The 27,431-nt window shown below is 37.0% G+C and overlaps 1 protein-coding gene and 1 pseudogene across 1 annotated transcript; both read left to right on the plus strand.

The window, feature by feature from the left end:
- LOC120168944 (DNA repair protein RAD16-like) lies at window positions 1–19,451 on the plus strand. The gene is made up of 17 exons (XM_039177194.1): window positions 1–192; window positions 432–530; window positions 648–1,738; window positions 2,034–2,156; window positions 2,255–2,328; window positions 6,040–6,103; window positions 6,193–6,339; window positions 6,476–6,561; window positions 13,964–14,033; window positions 14,900–15,031; window positions 15,275–15,505; window positions 16,200–16,304; window positions 16,397–16,549; window positions 16,676–16,764; window positions 16,868–16,948; window positions 17,051–17,165; window positions 19,337–19,451. The coding sequence occupies exons 1-16, from the start codon at window positions 147–149 to the stop codon at window positions 17,121–17,123; spliced, it is 2,664 nt and encodes an 887-aa protein (XP_039033125.1). The 5' UTR covers window positions 1–146; the 3' UTR covers window positions 17,124–17,165; window positions 19,337–19,451.
- Window positions 18,971–26,245, plus strand: LOC120168955 (annotated as a pseudogene).
- Window positions 26,246–27,431: the final 1,186 nt, after the last annotated feature.

Here is a 27,431-nt window from a genome sequence, read left to right on the forward strand (position 1 = left end):
TTTTTTTTCTCTCTCTCGCTCTGCGCTTTTTCCCTCACTCCTCCTTTCTTTCCTTTAGAAAACTATAGATCAAATACATTTTCTGATCTACTACACTCCGATCTCCCCCTGCATTTACACTTTCACTATTCTCCCGTACTTGCGAAATGAAGCTTCGATCGCGGAAAAGGATCTCCAACCTCTCTGACAGTGGTAAAACTATTGCCCTCTCGACTTTTTCTTTTTCTTTTTCCATGGCTTAGGGTTCTCTTCCCTTTTATACATTACTATTTTCCCTCTTTTTTCTTATGGAAACGGTGGTGAGCTTTACGCTCCCTGCACCTACTTTCAATTTTTTAGGGCTTCGCCGTTAATTTTTACTTTACTGGATGGCTGGGTCTAACATTTTTTTATTACTGTTATAATTTGGAATTATGTTAATCTTGAAACAGATGAGCACAGCGACCCTTCTGACAAACCCGATGGTCCTATTATGTTGGCCTCTCTCTCAGACTCAGAAATATATGTGCCTTCGTCCGACTCTGATATAGGTACTTTTTCTTCGATTATCAGATAAGAAATCTTTTTATTCCCTTTCCATCTTGGTTTTTTTTTTTTGCATTTATTTTGTGATCTTGATATACAATAAAATTATTATATGGTTGTAGGGGAAGATGAAATTTTGGACTTAAATCATAAAACAAGGAAACCTTCTCGTATCACCGTTTATGATTTTGTTGAGCCTTCAACAAACAGAGGCAACGATGAGCAGGAATTGCCTGAGCAAAATGAAGTCAGTGGTGACTTTAATGTGTCGAGCCCAAAGAAGAGAAAGAATGCAAAAAGGAGAAAGAGAAAGAAGTCCGGGGAAGTGTTAATGTGGGAAGTTTGGGAAGAAGAGCATGAGAAATGGGTTGACGAGAATTTGACAGTAGATGTTGATCTTGATCAACAGAATGCAGTCATAACCGAGACTTCTGAGGCATCTTCCGACTTAATTATTCCTTTGTTGAGATACCAAAAGGAATGGTTGGCCTGGGCTCTGAAGCAGGAAGACTCCGAAATCAAAGGGGGAATCCTTGCAGATGAGATGGGAATGGGGAAGACGCTTCAAGCAATAGCCCTTGTCCTTGCCAAACGGCAATTCCTCCATGAAATCGGCGATCCCAATGGTTCATCAGTGACCTCAGGTTCGTCAACAGATTTGCCCAGGATCAGATGCACCCTTGTTATTTGTCCGGTTGTTGCTGTGAGTCAGTGGGTAAGTGAGATTGATCGGTTTACTTCTAGGGGAAGCACTAAGGTGTTGGTTTACCATGGTGCCAACAGAGGGAAAAATATGAAACTGTTCTCAGAGTATGATTTTGTAATAACAACTTATTCTATTGTTGAGTCCGAGTATAGGAAATTCATGATGCCGCCAAAGAGTAAATGCCCATTCTGTGGGAAGTCATTTCAGGAAAAGAAGCTCTCTGTTCACTTAAAATATTTCTGTGGGCCTGATGCTGTTAAAACATTAAAGCAGTCTAAACAAGAGAGTAAGAAATCGAAATCTATGCTTAAGTCAGGCAGAGAACATGCTAGTAATTATGATACTGATTCGAGAAAGAAGGGTAGCAAGAAGAAAGCAAAGCATATTGAGGAAGACAAAGATGTTGAATATGAGTTTAATGGAACTTCTGCAGACATAGAACATAGCTTGCCTCAAGGAAAAGCACCTCTACATTCTGTAAAGTGGGAGCGCGTCATCTTGGATGAGGTGAATCATAGCATAATTATTATCTATTGAAAAAATGGGAATATACTCCATCTTTAGCTTCATTTATTCACTAGAATTTTTTTAACACTTCGAAAATAAAATAATGGGAGTTTCATCTCAGGATATATAATATACGAGAAATTCTGTCCTACTAGAATTTGTCTAACACTTCATAAAATGTGTTACACCTTTCCTCCGCTGTCGGTATCAGTTGATGCTTCCTGTGGATGGAAGAAAAACATAATTTTAGAATGAATACTGTTAATAAACAGCAATTTTTTATTTATCGACACAGGCTCATTTTGTGAAAGATAGACGTTCTAATACTGCAAAGGCTGTTCTTTCCTTGGAATCCTTGTACAAATGGGCTTTGAGTGGCACTCCTCTACAGAATCGTGTTGGAGAACTATACTCTTTGGTAAGTAACGTTTGTCTAGAAATTGAATTGCAATTAAATTGAATTGCAATTTCAAGTTTTTATTTTGTTCCTTATCTGTTTTCCATTGCATTCCACAGGTTCGTTTCTTGCAAATAGTTCCATACTCCTATTACTTGTGCAAAGATTGTGACTGCAGAATTCTTGATTACGGGTATGGGTTGTTACTGAATTCTGAAATTTTTTATGCTATGTTTGATCCTGATTTAATTTCACAGCAAGTCACAGAATGTTATTGCCAATTCCCTTTGGACATAGAGTTTTAACTTGTAGCAATCAGATCATCCAACTTAAAGATTGTAACATAATTAATAACTCTGTCAATGACTGCTATAAGTTCATTGATGGAATGTTTGTTATTCATTTCAGTTCCCATGTGTGTCATATTGAACCCTTCTTTCATTTGTTCTTTACTTATCTTAAATATTCACATTCTTCTTTTTTTTGATAGAAGTTGGAGGTCTCATTAAAAACTCCCTTCGTATTCTTCCACATACTTAGAAGTATGTTGAAGAACAAGGAAGGGAGAAAAGAGTGCCTCATATTTTATTAAATATAATACTAAGTACATGAGGTAACACCAAACCCACATGCGGGAATAAACACCAATACAACCCATATCACCTAGAAATCTTACATCGTCAACCAAAAAGCCCCTAAATCACCTCAAGATGTAAGATAACATAACAAAAAAACCAACAATTACAACCACAAACTTAAAAACGCCTCTGAATACAGCAGCCGAACAATCACAACCCAATTGGAGGATCAAGTTCTAAAGAAATATCGCAATCTTCAGGAACCCAAGAATTAGGTTTGAAGGAAGGATCAACTTCATGCACCAAGATTTTGAATAAATGATCCCCGACCTTCAACTCCAACAACTCATTAATTCTCACTTGAGCGTTTGTGAGTATTTGGATTTTAGCCCGATCAAAAGACGAAGGGAACTCACAACTGTTATCGATTGCTATTAACTTGCCCCACTTAGTAGCTATGTTTTTGAAAGTATCCCAATTCCAAGCGTGAAAAGGAATACCTTCGCAAACTAGCCAAACGCGCCGGCTCTCCACCACAAGGCTCTCAGACCAAGTTTCCACTCTGGAAAACCATTCTGCAAGAGTTTCTAACTTTTCATCCTTCACGCATCTCAACGAATTAGAATCTTCAAAAACCATTAGAACTACATTTCCAGCAGCTCTCATAAGCGTGAAACCCGCTAGTCCTTTGGCTTGTATTTGGTTAGCAAGATTACCAATCTTGATAAAGTTCTTGCACCACCCCACAAGACAGTTAGACAACACATGAAGTTTATCTGCGTCCACAACACCCTCAACTTCACAGTGTTTAATCGTCGGAAAAACTTCCAGCCCCGACTTACTATGAACAACTTTCGAGGACTTTCGCCAGTAAGACTGTCGGGGTTTATGTTTAGCCAAAGAGACTCTAATTTTGTTGCCGTAAATATGATAACCATTCATCTTAGAAATCGATGTCCTTGCTTCTTCAATTGTAGCAAAGCGAATAAACCCAAAACGAACCCCATTCGAGTTTCTTTTTTTGGGAATGAAGGCATCAATAACTTGACCATGTGAGCCAAATATGGATCCAAGTTTCTTCCAATGGATCTTCTCTGGAAGGTTTTCGATAAAAATCGTGTAACAATCCTTTCTGGACCCATTGCGAAAATCTGGTTGGCCTTCTTTCGACCGATTATAAAACCCATTTCTTCTTCTTCCCACCACTTCGGAAAATTTTGCATCGGAATACCCTTTCGAATAGATTTCCTTGGCACCACCATGATCAACATTAGCGACTGGAAGCGTTGGTGTTGCGTGAACAAAAGACAGCTTTCCGTTCCTATGTTTCCCTTCTTGTGAGCATTTCTTCAAAGGACTGGATGATAGTGGACTTTCACCCGACCTCGCCGAAAATGATCCCGAATTTTGTTGATTTTGGGTTGAAGGAGAGTGTCTGTAAGTGGTGCCGTCGGACTCAACTATCCAACCCGCCTCACGTGCCAAGGCTGCCAAAACATCATTCTTAGCAGCATTCGGTGGAATAGAGAAGTTACCAAACTGTCTCAATCCGGCCAACAGGCGTCTGGTAAAATCTCTTCTTTGCGGTTTCCGTAACCTTGTCCTCTCCTTTTCATTCTCAATTTTACGATTGTCCTTACCGGAGTAAGATGAAGAGGCTGCACCAGCGGATCCAGATTTCTTGAGAAGACTGCCTCGTGGAACTGCATTTTCCTTCATTTTTAAATCATTAACCCGCTTATTCAACTCTGCCACTAATGCTTTAAGAGCCTTCACTTTCGCTTCTAATTCCTTGGCAGACTCCAGGGGGAAATCACCAGCTGCAACACGGCAGTCTGGTTCAAGCGGGAGATGAGAACTCCTAGACGAAGAAGGAGGAACAATAGGAGGCCTCACGGAGGAAGCAGCCACCGCACCAGCTGAGTCAAACCCTCGAAGTTGGCTGGGTTGAGACGTGGGTTGGGGTTCCATGGTGAATACTCAGCTGTACACCACTGCTCGACACAAGAGAAGACGGGATTAGGTCACGTTTAGGCACTGCGCTGGGTTGAGTGGCGGAGGTGAACTCGGACGGCTGGAGGCTTCGAAAATCTGCAGAGGGCGAGTGTAGATCTGCGACTAAAGACAGCGTTTTTCGCAAATGCAAGTCCAGATCTGTATTCACCGTGAGCAGACGACCATCCTAGGAAAAAGCGGCGTCAAACGGTGGTCAGAGTGTGGCGGCGGACGGCTGACGGCGGCGGCAGACGGCGGGCGGCGGCAGCGGCCAGCAGGCAACAGACGAATGAGACAACACTTTTAAATTTAAAAACACCTGGGCCCTAGAGAGAAGCGGGAACTTCTCTCACTAGTTATTTTTTTTCTGTTTTTAATATTCACATTCTTCTTTTTAGAAGTTCTTTTTTTTTCTGTATCTCATCATAGCTACTTTTATTTAAATGTTCTAAAATAGTATATATTCAAAACTAGGGCAAAAAAAGAAAGAAACTACATAAGAACGAGAAGTTAATGCAAAAAGAAAAGGGAGAAAGCCATACTTAGAATTGTAATAATAAAACAATATATATTTAATAGTCATGAATATAAAATTTTGCTACCATTATGCAACTTACTATAGACCGAATGGATTTAAATTTGCAATATATTTTTACATTGTAATCTGAAATTTAATCATATCATTGATTGTTTAATTGATAGGTGTCAGTTAATGTATTACTTCCAAGACTTTAAAAATGTTAAAACTAATTTGATTTTGTAAAAATAAGTGATTTTGCTTAAACAAAAGAGTTCACATTGATCTATTAAGGGAAGATTCAACATCATATTTATATTAGTTGATCTTATTTTTCAAATGCATCACTGATTCGACGAAATTGACGAAATTTGATTGCATTAGCATCCTTCATTGAAACAAAACATAAATCAGTACATAAGATTTTTACAAATATAAATTTATGATAAATGTACACAGCATTGCATGGTCTTATTTCTGGTTGACTATAACTTTAGTGGCTTGCTCCAAAAATCAATTGCCCTCGTCAAGCTTATAATACGGGGCAAGATTAGAATGAATAAAATTTGGGCTAAATGTGCCGGCTTAATTATTCCTTGCTGCGGCATTCCGATTTCAAATTCAATTTAGGTACCTACATAGGTAAGCTAACATAATTGATCTGTTGTTCGGTGTTGTTTCTTGATGCATCTTGGACAGAAGTGATACTTTGATTGGCTTTTATATTTGTCTTATGCAATTTTAGCTTTGCTGCTGGAGTCCTTTTCTTCTGAATGTTACTTACAATTTTGTTAATTTGATCGCATTGGTACAGTACATCAAGAGAATGTTCAAACTGCCCCCATAGTTCTGTGAGGCACTTTTGTTGGTGGAATAAGGTGAGTTTGCAATCCTTTAGATTTCCATTAGTGTTGGTTCTGATAATATTTTACAGACTTCTTTATTCTGAATATCTTTAAAATCTTAGTATGTCGCTACACCAATACAAAATCATGGAAATGGTGAGATTGGAAAAAGAGCTATGATATTGCTAAAGCACAAAATTTTGAAGAACATTGTCTTAAGACGTACGAAGAAAGGCAGGGCCGCTGATCTTGCCCTTCCTCCTAGAATTGTAAGTGATTTTGATACATACATGTTCTCAAACATGCACATGCCCAAATACAAACACAATCTCGCATAAATGGTGAATTGTTGTTTGTTCTTAAAATTCCTGTTATACTTCTTCTTCCAATGCCCTCATCCTGCAGATCTCATTAAGGCGGGACACCATGGATATTAAAGAAACGGACTATTATGAATCATTGTACAGTGAAAGTCAGGCACAATTTAACACGTAAGTTACCATATAGATCTTTAGCTTTTATTGTGGAATTGATTGAAAGCACCTAGTGGTGTACAACTCTTGGTTGAAAAAGATAGATATCCTTGGAAATACTTGCATTGTTGTTCAAAAGAAAAGATCAAGAAAATTCTATTTAACTAGGAATGGATTGCTCGTATCACCACTGATCACTTGGACTACTTAAAATAAAGCTTTATTTGCAAGAAAACGTAGTAACTTTACTTGCAAGAGAGTCTAGTATTAATAAGTTGTAAGCTTTACTGCCAACCTCATTATTATTCTTATTATTTTCTTCGAACTAATAGAGAGAAACAAGAGGATTTTGTTAACCCTTCGATTTCTAGAGTTCCAACTCTCTTGCTTGTTTGTTCAGCTCTAATTCTATTGATTCACTATTGTTTTTTGGAAGTACTTATATCCCTTCTACCTCACTTGTAAACTTCCGAGGAGTCTGAGAGGGAACTCATGCATTTTAGGATTACGGCCAAAACAACAACATATATAGGAAATGGTTTATATTGTATTTGAAAATAGAGTAATTGATTCAGGAACAGAAGGGGATTCAAAAATGAGTGAGAGAGAGAAAAACGTAGAGAGAGAGAATTTTAAAAAAAAGTCAGTTCCCGATGAGTGTTGGTCGGCGTTTATCGACAATCTGAGCAGGAGGGTTTCTCGTCATACTCTTAAGGAATTATTCTTAGTCCATGGTCCGGTTATGAGAGTTTTCATTCCCAATCAAATTAGAAATCCTAAGTACAGATTTTCCACCTTTGCTTTTGTTCATTTTAAGAGGGAGGAAGATTTAAGGAGGGCTGTTGATAAGTTAAATGGGATTGTGATTGATGGAAGGAAGATCTTAGTTAGTCCTGCCAGATTTAAGGATGATCGTTCAAGGTCAAGGGTGGTGCTTACTTCTTCAAACGAGGCTTCAGGTCAGATTTTTGCAGATTCTTCGAAATCAAGAGAAAGAGAAAATATTATCAGAAGTAGAAGGGACGATAGAACTTATAGGGATGCTCTGATGTCAAATGGGATTACAAGGGGGTATAAAGAACTATTGTCTGAGGATGTCCAAAGGAGGAATGTCAAGAAAAACATTATGGAGATGCATATTCCATCAGAAAGTGCCAATTGGGTGAAGAGGTCGTTAACAGGGATTATCAAATACTCGTTTCAAGTTGAGTTCATTCGGAATGCCTTATTTAAGGAAGGCTATGATGTTCAAATTGCTAGATGGGGTTATGTTTGGAACTCTTGCGTTTTAGTTCTCAATTCCCATGAGGAGATGCTGGATTTATGGAGCAAAAAGGAAGAGGTTTTAAAACAGTGGTTTGAACGAGTGGAACCTTTACTGAATGAGGCCGGAGTTCCCATGGCCTTCTGCATGACAGAATTAATAGGGGTTCCTTTGTTATGCTGGAATGAATCTTTCTTTGAGAAAATGGCTGGGAGATGGGGCAAAGTGGTAGGTATTCATGAGAGTACAAGGAAAAGAGAAGACCTTACAATGGCAAGAATTTTATTGAGGGTGGAAAGCCCCTTTGATGTTCCAGAGGTGATCACTCTTGGATCTTATGGAAGATCATTCAAAGTAAGTATTAAGATTGGATCAGCAAGTGAGTATTCAAGTTCGTTTTTCAGTAATTTTCCGGTGGAGGATTCCGATGAGGCATTTTCTGAAGAAATTAGGTCTGAGGAGGAGGTAGACAGGCTGTTGTCAGATCATGGGGAAGGGGAGGCAGGTGCAGCAAGGAAAAATCGTCTGTCAGTGGACAATTGGATTGAGCAGGGTGTGTTCAGTGGTTCTGGAGGAGTTAGTGAGAATAGACAGCTAGCAAGGCTTCCCTTAGATAGGAAAGGTATTAAATGTAGTATGCCAGAAAGTCAAAAGGTTGGGAGTCTACAAGTTGGTGAGTTTGCAGGTTTGGGGATTAGAAGTCAACATTATTCGGCTGATGGGTCTCAAGCCCATTCTGAAAATTCTGGGCAGTCTGGGTCAAAAGATTTTTCGGGTTTCATTTCTGGGCCAGCATATATAGTTAATAAGTTTGGGGATTTTGTGGAGAACCTTAATTTAGATGGGAAAAACAGGAAAACGTTTAAAGTATTGGAGAAGAGCCCAATTACAGAGAAGGTGGTTAATGCAGAAATAGAGGCTGAAGAAGAAAGTTTAAGGTTGGTTGATCCGGTTACAACTAATTTAGGAAACATCTCAAGGGGGAGACAGTTACACCGCTCTAGAAGAAAGGTCTCATCTGAGAGTGAGGTGCTGGAAACTAGAAGTTTGAGCAGTTGCAAAAGGGTCTATAGCAGGTCGAGGGATAGAAGATATTGGTATGGAGATTTGTTGAACTTTACGAATGAAAAAGGTGGCACCAAGGTGGGGCAGAGGAAGTTGGATGTGGACTCCAGCATTGCAAATCAGATTTGTTTTTCAACAGAGCTCATTGCTGATGGGAGTCTTCTTCCTAGCTCTGTTAATGGTCTTGGGGATGGGACCGTAGAGCGGGAGATTGAAGGTTACTGTTCTGAAGGTGAATGCTTAAGACCCAAATCTGGTTTGTTAATTAGAAGGAAGAGGAGAGCTAGAAGGATCCTGTTTCGAGAAGCTCTTGACCAGGTGAGCATTGATACAGCATCCTCCTCAGCTTTCTCGAGTTTATTGAAAGAAGCTGTTGAAACTTGGGAGGTTAGTAAGCTTTTGGGAGTATCTTTTAAGGAAGGGAAAGAAGCATTTTTGGAAAAAATCATAGCTCTAGAGAAAGGCTTGATTGGGATTAATCAAGGTTTGGTTGATTGAGGGTTTTGTTTGTACCTTGTTCCCTTTATGAAGATGTCAAAGTTAGTAATATGTTCATGGAATGTTAGGGGTCTGGGGAAAAATGAAAAAAAGAGGGCTGTTCAGAATTTAGTCACTAGCTTAAATCCTACTTTCCTTTGGTTACAAGAAACTAAGACTGAAAAATTTAAGAGGTCTTTCTTTAGGAGAAGTGGGATTAATAAGCTTAAAGGAGTTTTGGAATCTCCTTCAGTTGGATCAGCGGGGGGCCTGTTGTGTTGTTGGGATGACAATATCTTTGAGTTGGAGAGTCAGTTTATTAGTAGGAGATTTATAGCTACCTTTGGTAAATTCCGGAATAAAAACTTCAGTTGTGGTTTCATTAATGTATACGGTCCAGCAGTGGAGGAAGAGAAAGCTGATTTTTTTGAAGAATTAAGCAGTTTTCTTAGTGGACAGAATTTTCCAGTTTGTGTGGGAGGGGACTTCAATGTTTATTTACAAGAAAATGAGAAGATGGGCAGAGGCCAAAGTAGGAGCTCAATGGAGATCTTTAATGACTTCATTCTTCATACGGGCTTAATTGATCTTCCTTTGAATGGGGGAAGGTTCACTTGGTGTAATAACCAAGAGAATCCCACGTTTGTAAGATTAGATCGTTTTTTGGTTGACAGTCAATTTCTAGCGTTATTTCCGGACATTTCACAGTCTCTTCTACCAAGATCATTGTCAGATCACAATGCCATAATTCTTGTGAATAAAGGAGTGGACTGGGGTCAAAAACCGTTTAGAATGTTCAACTATTGATGGATGAGGAGGGTTTTGAGGATATGGTTATTTCTTCTATTCAGAGTTCTAAGAAAAGTCAGAAGAAGGCAGGTGCTTTTAGTCTTTTAAGGAGTGCCAAACATGCAATTAAAAAGTGGTCTGGAAACAGAGATAAGTATCCAGGAGACTTGATTTCTGAGTTAGAGAAGAAAATTTCGAAGATAGAGGCTGATATTCAACAAAAGCAGGGTGCTGTCGATAGTGAGGTATTAACTGAGTTGAATAATTGTAGAGCAGAATTGTGGAAGCTGCACAAGATCCAAGAGCAGATTTGGTTTCAGTATTCGAGATCTAAATGGATTGAAGACGGGGATCGCAACACTAAATACTTCCATTCCTGTGCTACGGTTAGGAAGAAGAGGAATGCACTGGTGGCACTTAATTTTAGAGGAGAAATAGTTGAAGACCCAATTGCTATTAAGGACATTGTGAAGGATTATTTTTTTAAGATCTACAATAACCGATCTACTCTAGAAATTGATGAATTAAATCTGGATTTTTCCAGAATTTCTTTGGAGCAGAATCAGTTCTTAGAGCAGGAATTTTCAGAGGAGGAAGTTTGGGATGTTGTGAAGTCTTGTGGAAGTAACAAAGCTCCGGGTCCCGATGGCTTTAATATGGGTTTTTTCAAGAGGTTTTGGCAGGTACTTAAGGAAGATATTATGACCTTCTTTAAGAAGTTTTACTTGGGAAAGGATTGGGAACATGGAATAAATCACACTTTCATCACTCTTATTCCGAAAATTTCAAACATTGGTGGTTTGGACGATTTTAGACCTATTAGCTTAGTGGGTGGTTTGTACAAGATCCTCTCTAAATGTCTGTCAAGGAGACTTAGGAGCTGCATTTCAGATTTGATCAGTCCATGTCAATTCGCTTTTATTCCCGGTCGACAAATCTTGGATTGTTCCCTTATAGCCAATGAAGGGATTGACTTTTGGAAGAAGAATGGTTTAAAAGGATGTGTTTTTAAAGCTGATTTCAAGAAGGCATATGATACTCTTGACTGGCCTATTTTGTTCAGAATTATGAAGGAAATGGGATTTGGTTCTAGATGGATAGGGTGGATTTCGAAGTGCATCACTTCAGCAACTGTTTCAGTCTTGGTGAATGGGGTTCCAACCGAGGAAATCCCAATGGCTAAGGGTCTTCGTCAAGGCTGTTCGTTGTCTCCGTTGTTGTTTAATATAGTTGGGGAACTATTGAATTTATTGATACTTAAAGCTGTTTCAGGGGGTCTCTTTTCGAGTTTGATGATTACAAATGGGGAGAAGAATTTTAATTTAACACATCTACAATTTGCTGACGACCTTATAATATTCTGTGGTGCGTCGAAAAAACAGATCTTGAATGTGAAGAGGGTGCTTCGAGTGTTTGAGATTATTTCTGGACTTCAGTTGAACTTGAAGAAGTGCAAATTGTTTGGGGTGAATTTAAGGGAAGAGGAAATTAAGGATTGGGCAACTACGATTGGATGTTCAGTGGGTTATTTTCCCTCTGAATATTTGGGACTCCCTCTTGGTCCACACAGGAACTCTAACATTCTGTGGGATCCAGTGGTTCAAAGCTTCAATAAGAGGTTAGCAGGCTGGAAAGGCTCTTCTTTGTCACTGGCGGGCAGGCTGGTTTTGATTAAATCAGTCCTATGTTCACTTCCTATATACTATTTGTCATTATTTAAGGTACCAGCTTCAGTATACAAGACCCTAAACTCTATTATGTCAAATTTTTTATGGGGTGGAGGAGGTGGGAGAAAGAAAATCCATTGGGTAAGCTGGTCCAACGTTTGTAAACCAAAAATTGAAGGAGGCTTGGGAGTTCCTAATTTAAATACGATGAATAGGGCTTTATTGGAAAAGTGGGCTTGGAGGTTTGCTATGGAGAGGAAGGCAGTTTGGAGGGAAATGATTTGCACTAAATACAAATTGGATTCTTCATTGATGCAGCTTGATAGTAAGGTTTCTCCTAAATCTTCTTGGATATGGAGATCTTTGGTGAATAATCATTTTAAAGCTGATTCGATGGGCTGTAGTATCAGAAGCAATTATAGCTACAAAATTGGCAATGGGAGGAATATTCGGTTTTGGCAAGACAATTGGGCATTGGATCATCCTTTGAGGGTCATGTTCCCTAGACTATTCTCTATTGCAGTGAACAAAACCGGAAGATTATTTCAGTTTGGGGATTACAGTTCTGGGGGCTGGTTTTGGAACGTCCAGTTGAGAAGGGAGTTGAATGACTGGGAATTTGAACAATGGTTAAACTTGATGGCTGTTATTTCAGAATTTTCTGTTTCTACTGATGCGGTTGATGGACTGTTGTGGAAGGGGAATGGAGAAGGGGTTTTCAATGTTAAATCATGTGCCAATCTATATTATTCGGGTATTTCTGATTTGGAGGAAGCTAATTTTTGGAAATCTATTGTTTGGAGGGGCATGCTGCCTCCAAGAGTGGAGACTTTTCTTTGGCAAGTTATCTTAAAGAAGCTGGCAGTGAAGACAGCTCTGGTTAAGAGAGGTGTTCAGGGCATAAATGATTCTATGTGTCCTTTTTGTAATCTAGAAGAAGAGTCTTCATCTCATCTATTTTTTTCATGTTCGGTTGTTTGGCCAATATGGACTAAATTCATGGGTTATTGGAATTTTCAGTCTGTTTTTCATGAAGATGCAAAAAAATTCCTAGTAGCATGGACTAACCTAAAGACCAACTCTCTGATGTGGTCATTTATCCCTGGAGTGGTCTTATGGACAATATGGAAAACTAGGAATTATATAGTGTTTGAAGGAGGGAAGTTTGATCGAGCAGAAATATTCTATCTAGCTAGGTGCAGGCTTGCTTCATGGTTTCTAGCTAGGGAAACTCAGATTTCTATTTCCAAGGATGCTCTTATTGCCGACCCGTCCTTAGTGGATTCTTGCTCGTCTTATACTAATCGGATTTCATCTAAGGTTCCTTGGTCCCCTCCTCCAGAAGGTTTTATTAAACTTAATGTGGATGCGGCTACTTCTAGTGATTGGAAGAGGAGTGGTTTAGGTGGCGTTCTGAAAGATAGTTCTGGTTCGATTCTCGGCTCCTTCAAAGACCCTGCTGGTCCGGGACCTCCAACTTTGATGGAATTGAAAGCTATCCTAAAGGGGTTATTTTATTATGAATCTATTCGCCACAAATTTAAAGAGAGATTGATTATCGAGAGTGATAGTAAGGTGGCAATTGGTTGGGTCAAGGATGTTGGTTCTTGTCCTGTCGTTTATGTTCAAGTTGTTAAGGAAATTATTCAAAAGCTTAGTGTTTATGAAGGTCTTATTAGATGGGTTAGTAGAACAGCCAATATAGAGGCGGATGTTCTAGCTAAGTCTGGTATTGGTTGAGTATTATGTTCTATTAAGGGCTGGTTCTTTTTGGCTTTTTATCTCTGGAGGGAGATTAGACATTGTATTACTTTGTAATGTTTTAAGATTAATGAACTCCTAGGGCACTCTTTTCCTCCTTCCGCTGATTAAGGAACTATTTTCAAGTTCCGTTAATCATGAAGGGGGTTTTTAGTGAGGCCTACTATTCCTATCAAAAAAAAAAAATTCACTATTGTTTTCCCCTCAACCATTCCAATATTGACCATTCCCCATCACAGCGAAATTAAGGCTGTTCATATTTTTCTGAATGGTCTGAAAAATATAGTTCAAGTTACTCCTTTGATATTGTCTTAGGTATTTGAAGCTCTAAAAGATGGTTTTTCGTTTTATGGTCTTATGCTTTGTTCTTTGCATTTTTCATGTTCTCTTCTTGCAGATATGTTCAAGCAGGAACTGTAATGAACAATTATGCTCACATTTTTGACCTCCTCACACGCTTGCGGCAGGTGAGCAAATCTTTAGCTACATCAGTGGATGAAACATTCTTCTATTATGAGTTTTCCCTCCTATGGGGTTAATCAAACAGTGCTTATCGAATCAAGTTGAAACTTGGCATGCTGATCTACAAAGCATAAAATTGGATCTGATACTTAGTCTTATAAAATGATATTAAGGGTTTATACTCATATATGTTCATCCTCTTTCTGACTTGCTCACATATGCAATACATCTTTTGGAATTTGGACTCAGTAGGGTGTTAATATATTTTTAATCAATAAATATATTGATAATAAATTGCATATCCTTCAACTGTTGGCTTTATTCGTTTTATCAACTTATGCATGAATCCTATTGGTTTGTATTCCATAATTTGTAAGCTTTAATTCTGGTTTATATTGTGTTTTTCTTCTGAATTCGAGTATGTGTAATTGTAGCCTGAATCAGATTTTTTGTGTAATTATATATTTAATTATTTGTGCAAGGTGATTTTCCAAAAAATTATTATGGAGTGATGTAACATCAATGCTTTTTTGAAGATGATGTGTGATCAAGGTTTGATACATCCAAAGGGATTTTGTCACTTGGTGACTGTTTAGCACAGTTGGAAGGTGTGGTGGGGAATCCCCCTCACTGCCCTGGACCAGTAGTGGATTAGATGGGGTCCAGGTGGGACTGGGAGGTGCTCCTCACCTCCTTCATGATGTGCTAAATGGGAACATAGATAAGACCAAGATGTTGATACCTTCACTATCACCCTTAGCAAACATCCCTGTGGTAAACCTTTTTATAAGAAAATGAAATAGAAAATGGAAAATAAATGTCTAATTTTTTATACCGGTCTGTTCAATCAATGTTATGTGCAAAATTATAGGCTGTTGACCACCCTTACCTTGTGGTATATTCGAGTACTGCTGCACAAAGAGCTGGAAGCATAGCAAACTGTGATAGGAATAATGATGAACAAGTATGTGGCATTTGCAATGACCCTGCAGAAGATCCAGTGGTGGGTTACCCTTTCTGTTTGTTCTGTGTAGTGTTTTCTTCCTTTACTTCTTCCTGGCCTTATAAACATGTAAAGCTCGAAACGGATAAACTTATCCATCCATTCAATTGTCATATTTGAGCACATGGTAAGAATAAGATGTCACTAAAAAGATAATAAAATAATCGCTACAAATATCCAATTAAATGTGAATGCAGAATATGTTTCTGTTTTGTTTGAACTTACTGGTTCTGATTGTTCCAGGTTACCGCGTGTGAACATGTCTTCTGCAAGGCTTGTCTGATTGATTTTTCTGCCTCCGTGGGACATGTCTCATGCCCCACTTGCTCAAGATTACTTACTGTTGATCTGACTACGAATGCGGATGCTGGAGGGCAATCTTGTAGGACAACACTGAAGGGATTTAAATCCTCAAGTATTCTAAACAGGATACAATTAAATGATTTTCAGACAAGCACGAAAATAGAGGCTTTGGTATGTCTTATTGTGATTCATTAAATGCTAAAAAAGTTGCTAGACAATTTTGAGAGGATAACATCTCTACTATATGCTCAACCATTGTTTGCAGCATGTAGAAGAGTTGTTAATGGCTATTATATATCTCTTCATTATCATTTATTGGCATGACATTACTGGATGGTTTAGCAGAAACTTCTTATAAGTGGTAAAAAAACTTCCGAAGATGGCCTTCTAAAAGTTGGTTTGGAGTTCCATTTGGCATGTATTGATATAGTAAATTATTTGCAAATCCCATTGACTGGGAGTGGCTTTATGTGTATACTACGTTTTCATCAAAGTTGCAAACCTTTGCATTTTGAACTTCAATATTGTCTCATGTTATGCTGCAGCAGCAGTGGTATTTATATAAACTAGAAGCAGCTGCATTTCATTGTTAAGATAAATGGATGATAACAGAGATAAATGAAAGAAACAGGAAATACTATATTCAATAGCATGGAGGGTTTACTTATAGAGTATTGAATCTGGGCTCATTGTACATGCAGTAATACTATTGCTGCTGCTATTGACGGTATTACTATTATTTTTATTTTTTGTTACTGATCATTATTATGACCTACAGCAAATTTGCCTCTATCGCATGCCATATCTATATTGTTTACTGTTTACACCTTGATCCTCTCTGCTAACAGAATTTTCATGATTTTAGAGGGAAGAAATCAGATTCATGGTGGAAAGAGATGGCTCTGCCAAAGGAATAGTTTTTAGCCAATTCACTAATTTCTTGGATCTCATAAGATACTCCCTCCATAAGGTTTCTACAATGAGAAACAAAACAAATTCTATTATAGTTCTTTACAGCAGCTGAGAAAAGACGTCGTTATAATAGATTGGCCTGTTTTGCAGTCCGGCATAAATTGTGTTCAACTGATAGGGAGCATGACCTTGGGTGCACGAGACGCTGCAATCAAAAGTTTTACTGAGGATCCAGATTGCAAGATATTTCTCGTGAGTTTAAAAGCTGGAGGGGTTGCCCTTAATCTCACAGTTGCATCACATGTAAGCAATATCTTGTGAAATGCTTGTTCAGCTTAATATCTTTTGGTATCAGTATGCAAAAACTGATATTTTGGAACTGCTTTCTCTTACTGGGATTATTAAAATGGTTGTCTTTAAACCTGTTAGGTTTTCTTGATGGACCCTTGGTGGAACCCAGCCGTGGAGCGCCAAGCACAAGATAGAATACACCGAATAGGGCAATGTAAACCGATAAGGTTGGGTTTTGTTTGTCTCTTTCAATTTCACCCTTAAAGATTGTAAGAAAATGTGAGACTGGTTTGACTTAAGGAGATCAATGCATCTGCTTGTGTGATATAGGATTGTCAGATTTGTTATTGAAAACACCATAGAAGAGAGGATATTAAAGCTGCAAGAGAAGAAGGAATTGGTATTCGAAGGGTAAGAGTTAGTTTTATAATGTGGTGTGAATAATAATAATAAATAGAAGTGTCTTGGGGAATTGGACAATCATTTTATATTTGAATGTTGTGTGTTGTGTAGGACCGTGGGTGGCTCCACAGAGGCTCTAGGAAAATTGACGGAGGCAGACATGAGATTTCTATTTGTCACTTGAGAGCTGTGCTGGAGCTGGATTGTCATAATATTGTAATGAAATGTACTACCAACTCCTTGCTTGTTTCTGTAATTAGCCAGTTACATTGCACTTGCCTTTGTTTTACTTTTGGAACTAAACTAACGAATTTGTTCAATACCGCCGCTGCCATTAACATGCTCTCTCATAATACTCTAATGAAATAAAAAGTCATTTGGGATGGTGGGTTAGAGGGTCTGTTACTAATGACAAATCTCATCTCTAAAGGAAGAGCAATGGGATCAACTCCTCATTTGCTACGTTAGGGATGGTGCTACAAGTTATGTATGGGGGAAGAGAGAGGGGTTGACGTCCTATTTCAATTTTTATTTGCATTTATCCGTCAATTTTAAAACATCAACACGCCAAAATTGTATCAATCAATTTTATATTTTTCCAATTACATAAAGTTAATTATGTTATACGTGTTATGGTTATAATTATAAAACTTATTTAACCAACCTTTTTTCCTAAGCCAAAAAAATATTAATTAAAACCCCCGAAATTGGGTTACAGAATTAGGAGATACCGTACAACCGAACATAACCTTTGATAAACCGCAAGCAACTAAAACCAAAGGTTAAATACATGGGTGGTTATTTTTGTTTACGGTAGGTCTCATTTGAATTATTGATTTTTGAAAAATATTATGTTTTGATCACTTATATCGAACGTAAATGTCTTTATTCTAATTATTAAATCATTAATTTCTAATACTTTGACGATTTAATATATTAATAAAAGTAACAATTTTAAAATTAATCCTTAAACTTGTAGGATTTCATTTTTTTCCCTCTTAAGAAAATTGTCCCCCCAACCCCCAATATTTCTCTTCACTAGCCAAATCCTAACTTTATGTTTGTTATTGATGTTGTCTCCAACGAAAAGGAACTTCAAGGAGATTAGGAGTTATCTCAATAACCACAGCTCCAATAAAACCTAACTTTAAACTTGACCTTGAGCCCTGTATACTCTCTGCTTCTTATCTCCTTATCGGACGATCCCATTTAATTTTCTTTATCGATAAATTTTATAATTAATTATTTACATATATGTGCATGATGATTAATTTTTTAAATTATATAAAAAAATTATTTATTTTAATAATATATATGCTATTTAAGGTTTAATTGCTTATAATTTAGAATTTAGAGTATAGATTTAAAGTTTAGGGTTTAAGAGTTAAAGGAATTATCTTTTAATAGTATTTGGTGATTACAATGTAGTATCTACTTGCAACTTCATTAATCTATTGACAACGCATACACCTTATCTTGCAAACACCGCTGCTCGAATATAAAATGTCTAGAAAAATTAATATTCTTTATTTTCTCAATGAGTTCGGAGTTAAGAACTTAGTTTACACAACTTATATATCAAATAATAATCTTTAAATTTAAAATATTAATGATATGACAATCAATACGTGAATGAATTACAATCTAACAATCAAATTGAAAATAAAATCTCATTTAACATTATTTTTAGGGCTAAAAATATTTTAAGAGTAAGAAATAATGTGTAAAATATTAAAATTAAAATTTTCAATATTTGAAAAAGTACTTTTAAAATCAAAATTGCAGTTTTAATCTCTATTTTGTTATCCTATAATATGTTTATTTTATAATTTATAAATTTATATTTTTATTAATATATAATTAATAAATTATTTATAAATTTAAATTTTCATATATAATTTTATGAAAGACGAACAACAGATAATTGTTGGGCTGGATTTAGACTCTCAAATGTGTAATTGTGAGGGCCAGTCCTAGCATTCAATACACAGATCCTTCTTTTTTTTTCTGATGCCAACAATAGAATTCCAAACATTTGTGCTTGTTTGTCAACTTTTGAACTAATCGCTCAGATCAGAATAGGTTAAGAGTGTGATTTACCAATTGATTACTTTTCACTGAGAAATAAATCCATTCGTCTACTCTGAAAACAGAGTAGTGACAGGAGCAGGGACATCATCAAGAAAGCAAACCCTCTGTTTTACAAATTGAACGTGGAAAAAACAATGAGATCTCGGTCTCAAAAGAAATCCGTGCTTCTCCCTCTTGTTTGCGCGGCTGCATTATTTTCTCTTCTTATTTTCGGAATCCAATATTCTTTCTTCTCAGGTATTTTTTTTGAATCGTTATTTCTCAACTATTGATTTTTTCTTTACTTAAATCATTCTTGGTTTTCAGGTCCTATTAACAAAAACGTAGATCTTAGTAAAGAACAAGTACGCGTATCAGATCTCAACTCCCAGGAAATCCGGATTTTATCCGAGTTTCAAACCAGCGTTCAACAATGCGTGGTTAGTTTCTTCCCCTATACTTTGAAATTTCTATTTATTTTTATTAGATTTTGTTTTCCATGAAATTGAAATATTTAACACCAAATACATGATAGTCATATTGAAGTCCGGCACAGTAATCCTCCTCTTCCAATCGTTTTATTAACTGCAACCATTTTTAGCTTGTTTATCTTGATTTCAAGTATTTACGTTGTGCAACGTTAATTTGCTCAATCTTTCTAATAGTTGGAACCTCAATTTGCATTTTGTGTGATCAAACCATCCAAAAAAAATTTCACCTATTTTTACACCATTGATCTCAAACTTAAAGTTCAATGCAAATAACTTTTTTTTTAACTGTGTTTTACGGCCTGGGCTGACTACACATTGGAGCTTGACCATCGAGTGTGATCAAATCTTATCCATTCAATTTAAACCCCCTAGCTTTATGGAGTTTGTCTTCCCAATCCTAATTCAGTATTAATGAATTCTTTGATCTTATGCGAGTATTATACACCTAAATATTTCATCTTGAATGTCTTTTATTAACTCATCTATTGCTATGTCAAAGAGCAAAAAGAACTCAAATGCGGTTCTTGCTACACATTTACTATAATAAAGAACTCAACCTTCAATCCACTCCAAGTTTTTACATTGTAACTACATTTCACATATCCCGTACCATACTAAGCATATGAGAGGAATTGCTTTTTTGTTCACAAACATCTCTAGGTACTCTATTATAAACTTGCTCCAAATCAATAAAAATCATGTATAAATCTTGTTCTAACACTAATTCTCTCAATAAGTACACACAAGAGATGAATCGCTTCTATGTTTTATCATCAAGGTACAAAATGAAATTGATTTTCCACAATTTAAGTTTATTGTCGTAAATGTTGTTCAATAGCTTTTTCTTCTTTCAAGGTTATGCTTAATATACCTAATAGTTCCTACATTCTAGTGTTTTCTCCATCATCGGCCAAGCATTTAAATATCCTTCTCTCCATTCCTTTGAGTCCAATCTGTCACAAATATACTCTCATTTTAACCTCCTGTACAACTTTTTTGGTTTCTTTCTTTGCCAGCTTATATTTCTCTAAGCTCTCTGTATCCATGCTATTGCCCTAGCTTTTACAACCAATTCGTTTATTCTTAATAGTTGTTTTTCTTCATTCCACCATTTTATTCCATAGTACATCAGGTTTGAAATTGTCTTCTCATTTAACCTCTTGAGCTATCCTATCCATTAAAAATGCTTGTGTGTCTCTGTTTCAACCTATTGCATTTAGTCCTAGGATCGTAGGTCTTGCTTTCTTGTACCTATTAATAAAATGAACACCTAAACCTAGAAGCTGATGATATGTAGCAACACTTACCCCTGCTCACCTTGCAGTCAACGCAACAACTCCTCCCTCCCTTCTGATCGGAAAGAATCTATTTGACTGGCCTTCCCTCCACGGTTATGGGTTATTAGATGGAAGTCACTTTTCCTAAACCAAGTGCTCGCTAAAATCAGGTCTTAAGATACAACAAAAGCTAGGATGATGTTCCCATCTTGTTTCTATTCCATGTTGCATAAAATGATAATGAAAATACTTTGATTATTTTTGTTGAATCTAAATGCTGATTTTGTCTAGAATTTTATGAGTTTGTGTGTTGATGATTGTATATTTTTTGTGAAAGTCTGAATTTACTGAACTTGAATTCGATGTAGGCAAATAGAGGACTTGGGCTCACTGCACATATTATCAATCATTGCAAATTGATTCTTAAGTTTCCCGAGGGCACAAACAGCACCTGGGTCTGGTTCTTTCCTTATTCTCAATAATGCATCCCCCTCGCTCTTTTTGCTCTTCATTTATGTTAAATGCATTTGTGTGCTGATTGTTAAGCCTCTATAATTGCAGTATAATGAGCAGTTTAAGATTTATGAACCATTGGAGTATAGTTATGATGTTTGTGATGCCATTCTCTTGTGGGAACAGGTTAATGTCCTATCCTTTTCCTTTTATATTTGTCCACTGAGGAGTTATCTGTCATAATGATGTCTTTATAAATGCAGTACCGTAACATGACAACAGTGTTGACCAGAGAATATCTAGATGTCCGGCCAGACGGATGGTTGGGATATGCTGCAAAAAGGATTGCACAATTGTATGATTTTCTAGACACATATACAATGGCTTATATTTTCCAATTCTCAGATTTGGTTATAAGCAAGATTGCTGTAATAATTGTTTTTTGGAATTATGTGAGCTTGTGAACTGTGTTTGTTGTGGCTTGTAGGGGAGCTAATAAATGCTACAATCAAACTCTTTGTGAAGAACATCTTAATATCCTTCTACCAGCAAAACCCCCATTCCATCCACGACAGTTTCACACATGTGCAGTTGTTGGGAACTCAGGTGATCTCTTAAAGACTACATTTGGGAAAGAAATTGATAGTCATGATATTGTTATACGAGACAATGAAGCTCCAGTCAATGAGGTAAATTGGAAATATAACACCCAAATCGAGTTATCCAACTCTGATAACTTTCAATATTTTTTCTTTGTATTGATTTAGTTTTCCTTTATGTCACCCTAAGGAACGCAATAGATTATAAATAATTTCTCCTAGAAGCAATTAATTCTGTATGTATGTGTGTGCGCGCACATACATGTTCTACTAGGATTTTAGAGCCCCATTTACCTTTCTTAAACTTATCTGAATTAGTAGCAAATTTCACTCTGTTTTTTCATATGAGGCTACTTGGCCTTTGGTTCATTATTCTTCTGGCATATGTTGTTATCTAGTCTGTGAATGCTTATCTCCCTTATCACTCACTAAACAGAAATATGCTAAATACGTTGGTGTTAAGAGGGATTTCCGCCTTGTGGTACGGGGTGCAGCTTGAAACATGGTTAAGATTCTCAAGGGATCTGGTAAGTGCCCGTCAATGTTAATTTTGCTAATAAAGTCCTGGAATGCTTATTATGCATGCTCTTATGGCATGGTTGGATCAGGTATTTAAAGAAGCATTTCATTTCAATCAAGGTTGTCAAAAATTAAAAATGAATTTACTTGTTTGGATAAATGTATTGGAGAATTTCAAAATTTATGATGATTTTCGACAGGAGATTTGAGCCATTTCAAATTCCCTATTGAAATTCCACCAAAAAGAGGTTGTTTTTTAAAATCTCCTTTCACTTTATCCATTGCTCATCATTAATTTTAAACCTCGAAAAATTATCATTGAAGTTGACTTTATAAATATATTTTTGTTTGTCATCATTCTTTATTAATAATATGTATGCATTTTAACAAATCCAATGATACTTGTATTGCATATTGTCTAATATACATTTTTTTATTGTTCATATAATTATTTGTCTTTTAAATTTCTTTCATCTCATGAAATTCCAATAGCCTAAATTTCATTTTGAAGAAATATTTACCCCAACAAAATAATTATAAATGCTAGCATTTTGGAAATGCATTGACTTCATTTCAAATTTTAAAATTCCCCTTCCAATTTCACTGACTACATTTGCTGGGAAGAGAACGGTGCATCTCTCTGTATCTGTTTTATGAACATATATTCTATTTCTTGCCATAAAATGTGTGCCATTCATGTATCTATTGACTTCTTAATATGATGTTAAAACATAGTGACATAATTGTTTTTTCCATGCAGATGATGAGGTACTTATAATCAAGAGTGTCACCCATAGGGACTTTAATGATATGATAAAGGTGAGAATTGAGAATTTCATTTCAGGAAATAAATTATTTGTCAGTAGTTGGTTGTGTGATTAAGGAACAGAATTTAAAGTTGACTGCTATGATGGCTTATTTGACTTTGGAGTGCTAGATATCAGTTATCTGATCAAAACTGCAGCAATCCTTAAATTGCTGCCCTTAGTGTTATTATTTATTCTTATTTGCTGTTGGTACTTTTTCTTGCTAGATATCTTCTAGGAATTCTATTGTTCCTTGTGATGATTGTAAGAACATAGACTTGATTTGTATGTTGCTTTTGCCGTGTCAAATTAAAGTACTTTGTTGTTCTCTATCACAGACGATTCCAAATCCTGTTTATCTCTTTCAAGGAATTGTTCTACGTAGGGGTGCCAAAGGAACTGGAATGAAATCGATAGAGCTTGCACTTTCTATGTGTGATATTGTTGATATATATGGTTTCACTGTCGATCCAGGCTATACTGAATGGTCAGTTAATTCTTCTATTATTCTTTACTCATCTCTGTGGCTGTTCTCTCTTCCGACTCTAGTACCCCTCATCAAAGTTACATATAAAATTCCTTTTCTTTTTATTGGTTTCTCTACAATTGGTTTCAGATTTGAGGCTTAAAGCCCTTAAACATGTATCATATGCTGACATTGTTCTTAATTTTGTCTGTTCAAGAGAAGAAGAATGCCTTTATTAGTTTCTAATTTGCATTTTGAAGAATGGAAGTCAAAGTGATTTAGCCTTGGTGTCAATAAGTTTTTATTACTGGTTGATTGTTGTAGATGAAAGTTGACTTTTAAATATTACATTCTGTAGAAAACAGTAGATATACTTTTTCTTTTTTTTTTATAGAAATTGGAGGTCTCATTAAAAACTCCCTTCGTATTCGTCCACACACTAAGAAAGTATGTTAACGAACATTGGAAGGAAGAAAAGAGTACATCATATGTTATTAATAATAATACCCAATATATGAGAAAACACGGAATATCCTCCTATGGTGATATACACCATTACAACAAACACCTTAAACTCTCACATCCTCGACCAAAAACCACAATTGACAAATACCCTATTTCTAAGAAACACCTCCAGCATTAGGATAGCAAACACCTCAAAATAACATAATACAAAAGAAAAGCAACACCTGCAACCTTATACACTAAATCAAAGTGACAGTTGAAGAGACAGGATCTAAATGAGAATCGACTTCGTTAGGGACCTAGGAGTTTGGTTTGAATGAAGGCTCAATCTCATGCACCATGATTTTGAAGGAGTTGTCACCGACCTTCAATTTCAACGTCTCATTAATTCTCACATGAAGCTTTATGAGGACTTGAATTTTTACCCGATCAAAAGATGATGGTGACTGACAACTTTCGTCGATTGCTAATAAATAACCCCACTTATTTGCAATGTTTTTGAAAGTATCCCAATTCCAAATATGAAAAGGAACACCCTCGCAAACTAACCACACTCGATTTCGATCCACTACCAAACTCTCTGACCAAGCTTCAACTCTGGAGAACCACTTTGCAAGTATCTTTGATTTATCGATCTTCACACTTCTCAACAAAGCCGAGTCTTCGAAAACCAATAGAACTGCATTTCCAACAGCTCTCATAATCGAGAAACCAGTGAGGCCCTTAGCTTGCATTTGATTAGCAAGATTACTGATTTTGACAAAGTTCTTACACCACCCCACTAGTCAATTACTCAATACGAGAAGTTTATCGTCGTCCACCACTCCTTCAACTTCACAGTGATTATTCCTCGAAACAGCTCCATCCCAAACTTGCGATGAATAGCTGTCGAGAACTTTCTCCAGTAGGAATGTCGTGGTTTGAATTTAGCGAAAGAAACACCAATTTTGCGGTCGTCAATATGAAAACCATTCATTTTAGAGATCGCTTTCCTTGCTTCGATTGTTGCGAAGCGAATGAAACCAAAGCGAACACCTTTTGAACTGAGTCCTTATTGAATTGGAGACATTTGTCTCGTGCATATGGTGTGCGTTTGCTTTCCTCCCAATTTCATGCTTATAGCTTCACAATGTTTTTTGTAGGACAAGGTACTTCTCGACACCAAGGAAAGGGCATAATCCACTTCAAGGAAGAGCATACTATCAGCTGTTAGAGTGCCTTGGTGTATGATACTTGCACCCTGCAAAAGACTGCAGGCTTTTAATTCCAATTTTATCACGTGTCAAAAAGAAATCCTATAGATTTACGTTCATGGTTTTTTTCCTGCTTTCCAGGTTATTAGGATTCATTCTCCCATGAGAGCCAAGAGGAAGCAAGACTGGTCAGATGTACCAAGTAGAGAAACGATAAACAAAGCTCATGCTGCGGCTTTGCACTTGAAAAGGGATCCAGTGGCTGAGGGACAGTTTGTTAGTTGCAAGGTTTGGGGTAATGTGGACCCGGACAAAAGTGGGCCTATTTCGGGATCTTCAGACATGAGTGATGTGAGGAAACACTCAAATTACAGCAAATGGGAAACCATGCCTTTTGAGAGCATAAGAAAGGAAGCGCAAGAGCATTATAAGCAAATGGAAGGGGTTTCTATGTACAAAATAGATGGTAACAAATTGGAAGATCTAGTATGCGTGAGGCATACCCCACAATCTGAGGGCTAAGAAATGTTACAGGTTGGTGCCCTTTTGTATTCTTTTTGGTGGGTATGATGGGAGAGACCTGTCCTTATCACCAACAAATCGGCAGTGAGATGATGACCGGCCTTTTGGAATAGTAATATGTCATTTCGACTTTGGCGAAATGTTGAACGGTACTACAGAATGTGATCTCTGTCAGAAGTATTGCCTGTGCTTCAAATGCGGAAAAAGCCATATAAGACACTTTGCTCCGAGTGGTCACTGGTGTCACGAACTGTGATTACTAGCTACAGGTATTTGTTTTGCTCACTTCTGTTTTTACTGTTTTCTGGTTTGAAGTTTGTAACAAAGTGGTGGTGAGCTCTTTGAATATCTAAATAGAGGGTAGGACAGTTGCTGGTGATGAGGATGGATATTTGCGATGTTTGAAATTTCAAATATGGTTGTGATATCCACTATTTTCTTTTCATGTTTTTGCATGCAAGTGCTGTCTATCTACATATTTTCAGTTAATATGTTAAACTATATGCATAGGAATTATTGATGGTAATTTTACACTTTGAAATTATATTATCATGTTTGGCGGTAAATTCCATCTAAAGCTAAATATTGGTGAGAAACTGATAGTGAGCAAATACTGCGAGGGAAAGATGAAAAGGACTTTAAAATGAGTGTTTGAAATTAGGATCCAATGATGATCCCATTAACACGATGCTATTCAGGACCTCCACCTCCAACTGCTAAGGGCAGTGAGCTTGCTATGCCAATGTATCGGGAAGGGTACTATGCCCCCCGCCCCCAAACCCCCTAAAGGGTTGCCACGTTAGCACCATCAATCTTTGCTTTGGCTCCCTCCAGGACAATCAATACTACCTTTCATGCAGCAAGTGATGAAATATTCAAATTTTAATACCCTTTCCTTACTGTCCCTGCCAACTTACAGACTTCAAGTTTGCCTGAGGTTCCTCCCTCCTTACTTCCACTACAGATTCCCATTATTAAACTTCTGATTTTCCTCCTGCATCCTCTACTACACTAGAGTCAGAAACATTTCTTAATAAAGTTCCAAATGCTGCAATTTCTCCAGCTACTCCTGGTTCTAGCTTACCAGCTCTTTCTCCTTTGATTATTGGTCCAGAATTGCATTCTCATGTACCACCAACTGACCACAAACCAAGTGCTATTCCTACTTTTCCTTATCAAACTACTTCTCAGACTGCATCCTCCATGATTGGGGTTTCGAATTCTATTGGCATGGAAGCACCTCCACAAACCATCACTGTTTACCCCTGGTCAGCTGTTAGAGTAAGAAACAACTGTTTTTCCTTCAGCACAGCCTGCACCAACTGCTCATAAAGATGTAGATGTGGTTCAAGTGTCCTCATCATCATCTGAACCATTGGTACCTGCTGTCTCGGAAGCTCAGCATCCTAGATTACCCTTACCTGTTCCTTCCTGGGCTGCCCAAAAGGTACCTGGCAGTTTCTATTTGACATTTCATTTCTGTTGGTAGTCTAGCAAAATTTGGCAATGGTTCATTCTTTTGTGAGATATGGCTGTATTTTGTGGTGTGGTGTAAGTACTGTGTAATGTATCTCATAACTGTCAAGATGAAGATGATGCTGATAAATCTAAGACTCAAGGTTATATTGCTA

This window comes from Hibiscus syriacus, unplaced genomic scaffold, assembly GCF_006381635.1.
Source record: "Hibiscus syriacus cultivar Baekdansim isolate YM2019G1 unplaced genomic scaffold, ASM638163v2 tig00003041_pilon, whole genome shotgun sequence".
Classification (NCBI taxonomy): domain Eukaryota; kingdom Viridiplantae; phylum Streptophyta; class Magnoliopsida; order Malvales; family Malvaceae; genus Hibiscus; species Hibiscus syriacus.

Excerpts from the sequence above, each read along its gene's own strand:
- LOC120168944 (XM_039177194.1), top strand. The coding sequence starts at position 147 with ATGAAGCTTCGATCGCGGAAAAGGATCTCCAACCTCTCTGACAGTG. Across the intron at positions 6,104-6,192 it reads ACTTTTGTTGGTGGAATAAG|TATGTCGCTACACCAATACA; the intron begins GTGAGTTTGCAA and ends TTAAAATCTTAG. Across the intron at positions 16,765-16,867 it reads GGGCAATGTAAACCGATAAG|GATTGTCAGATTTGTTATTG; the intron begins GTTGGGTTTTGT and ends TGTGTGATATAG.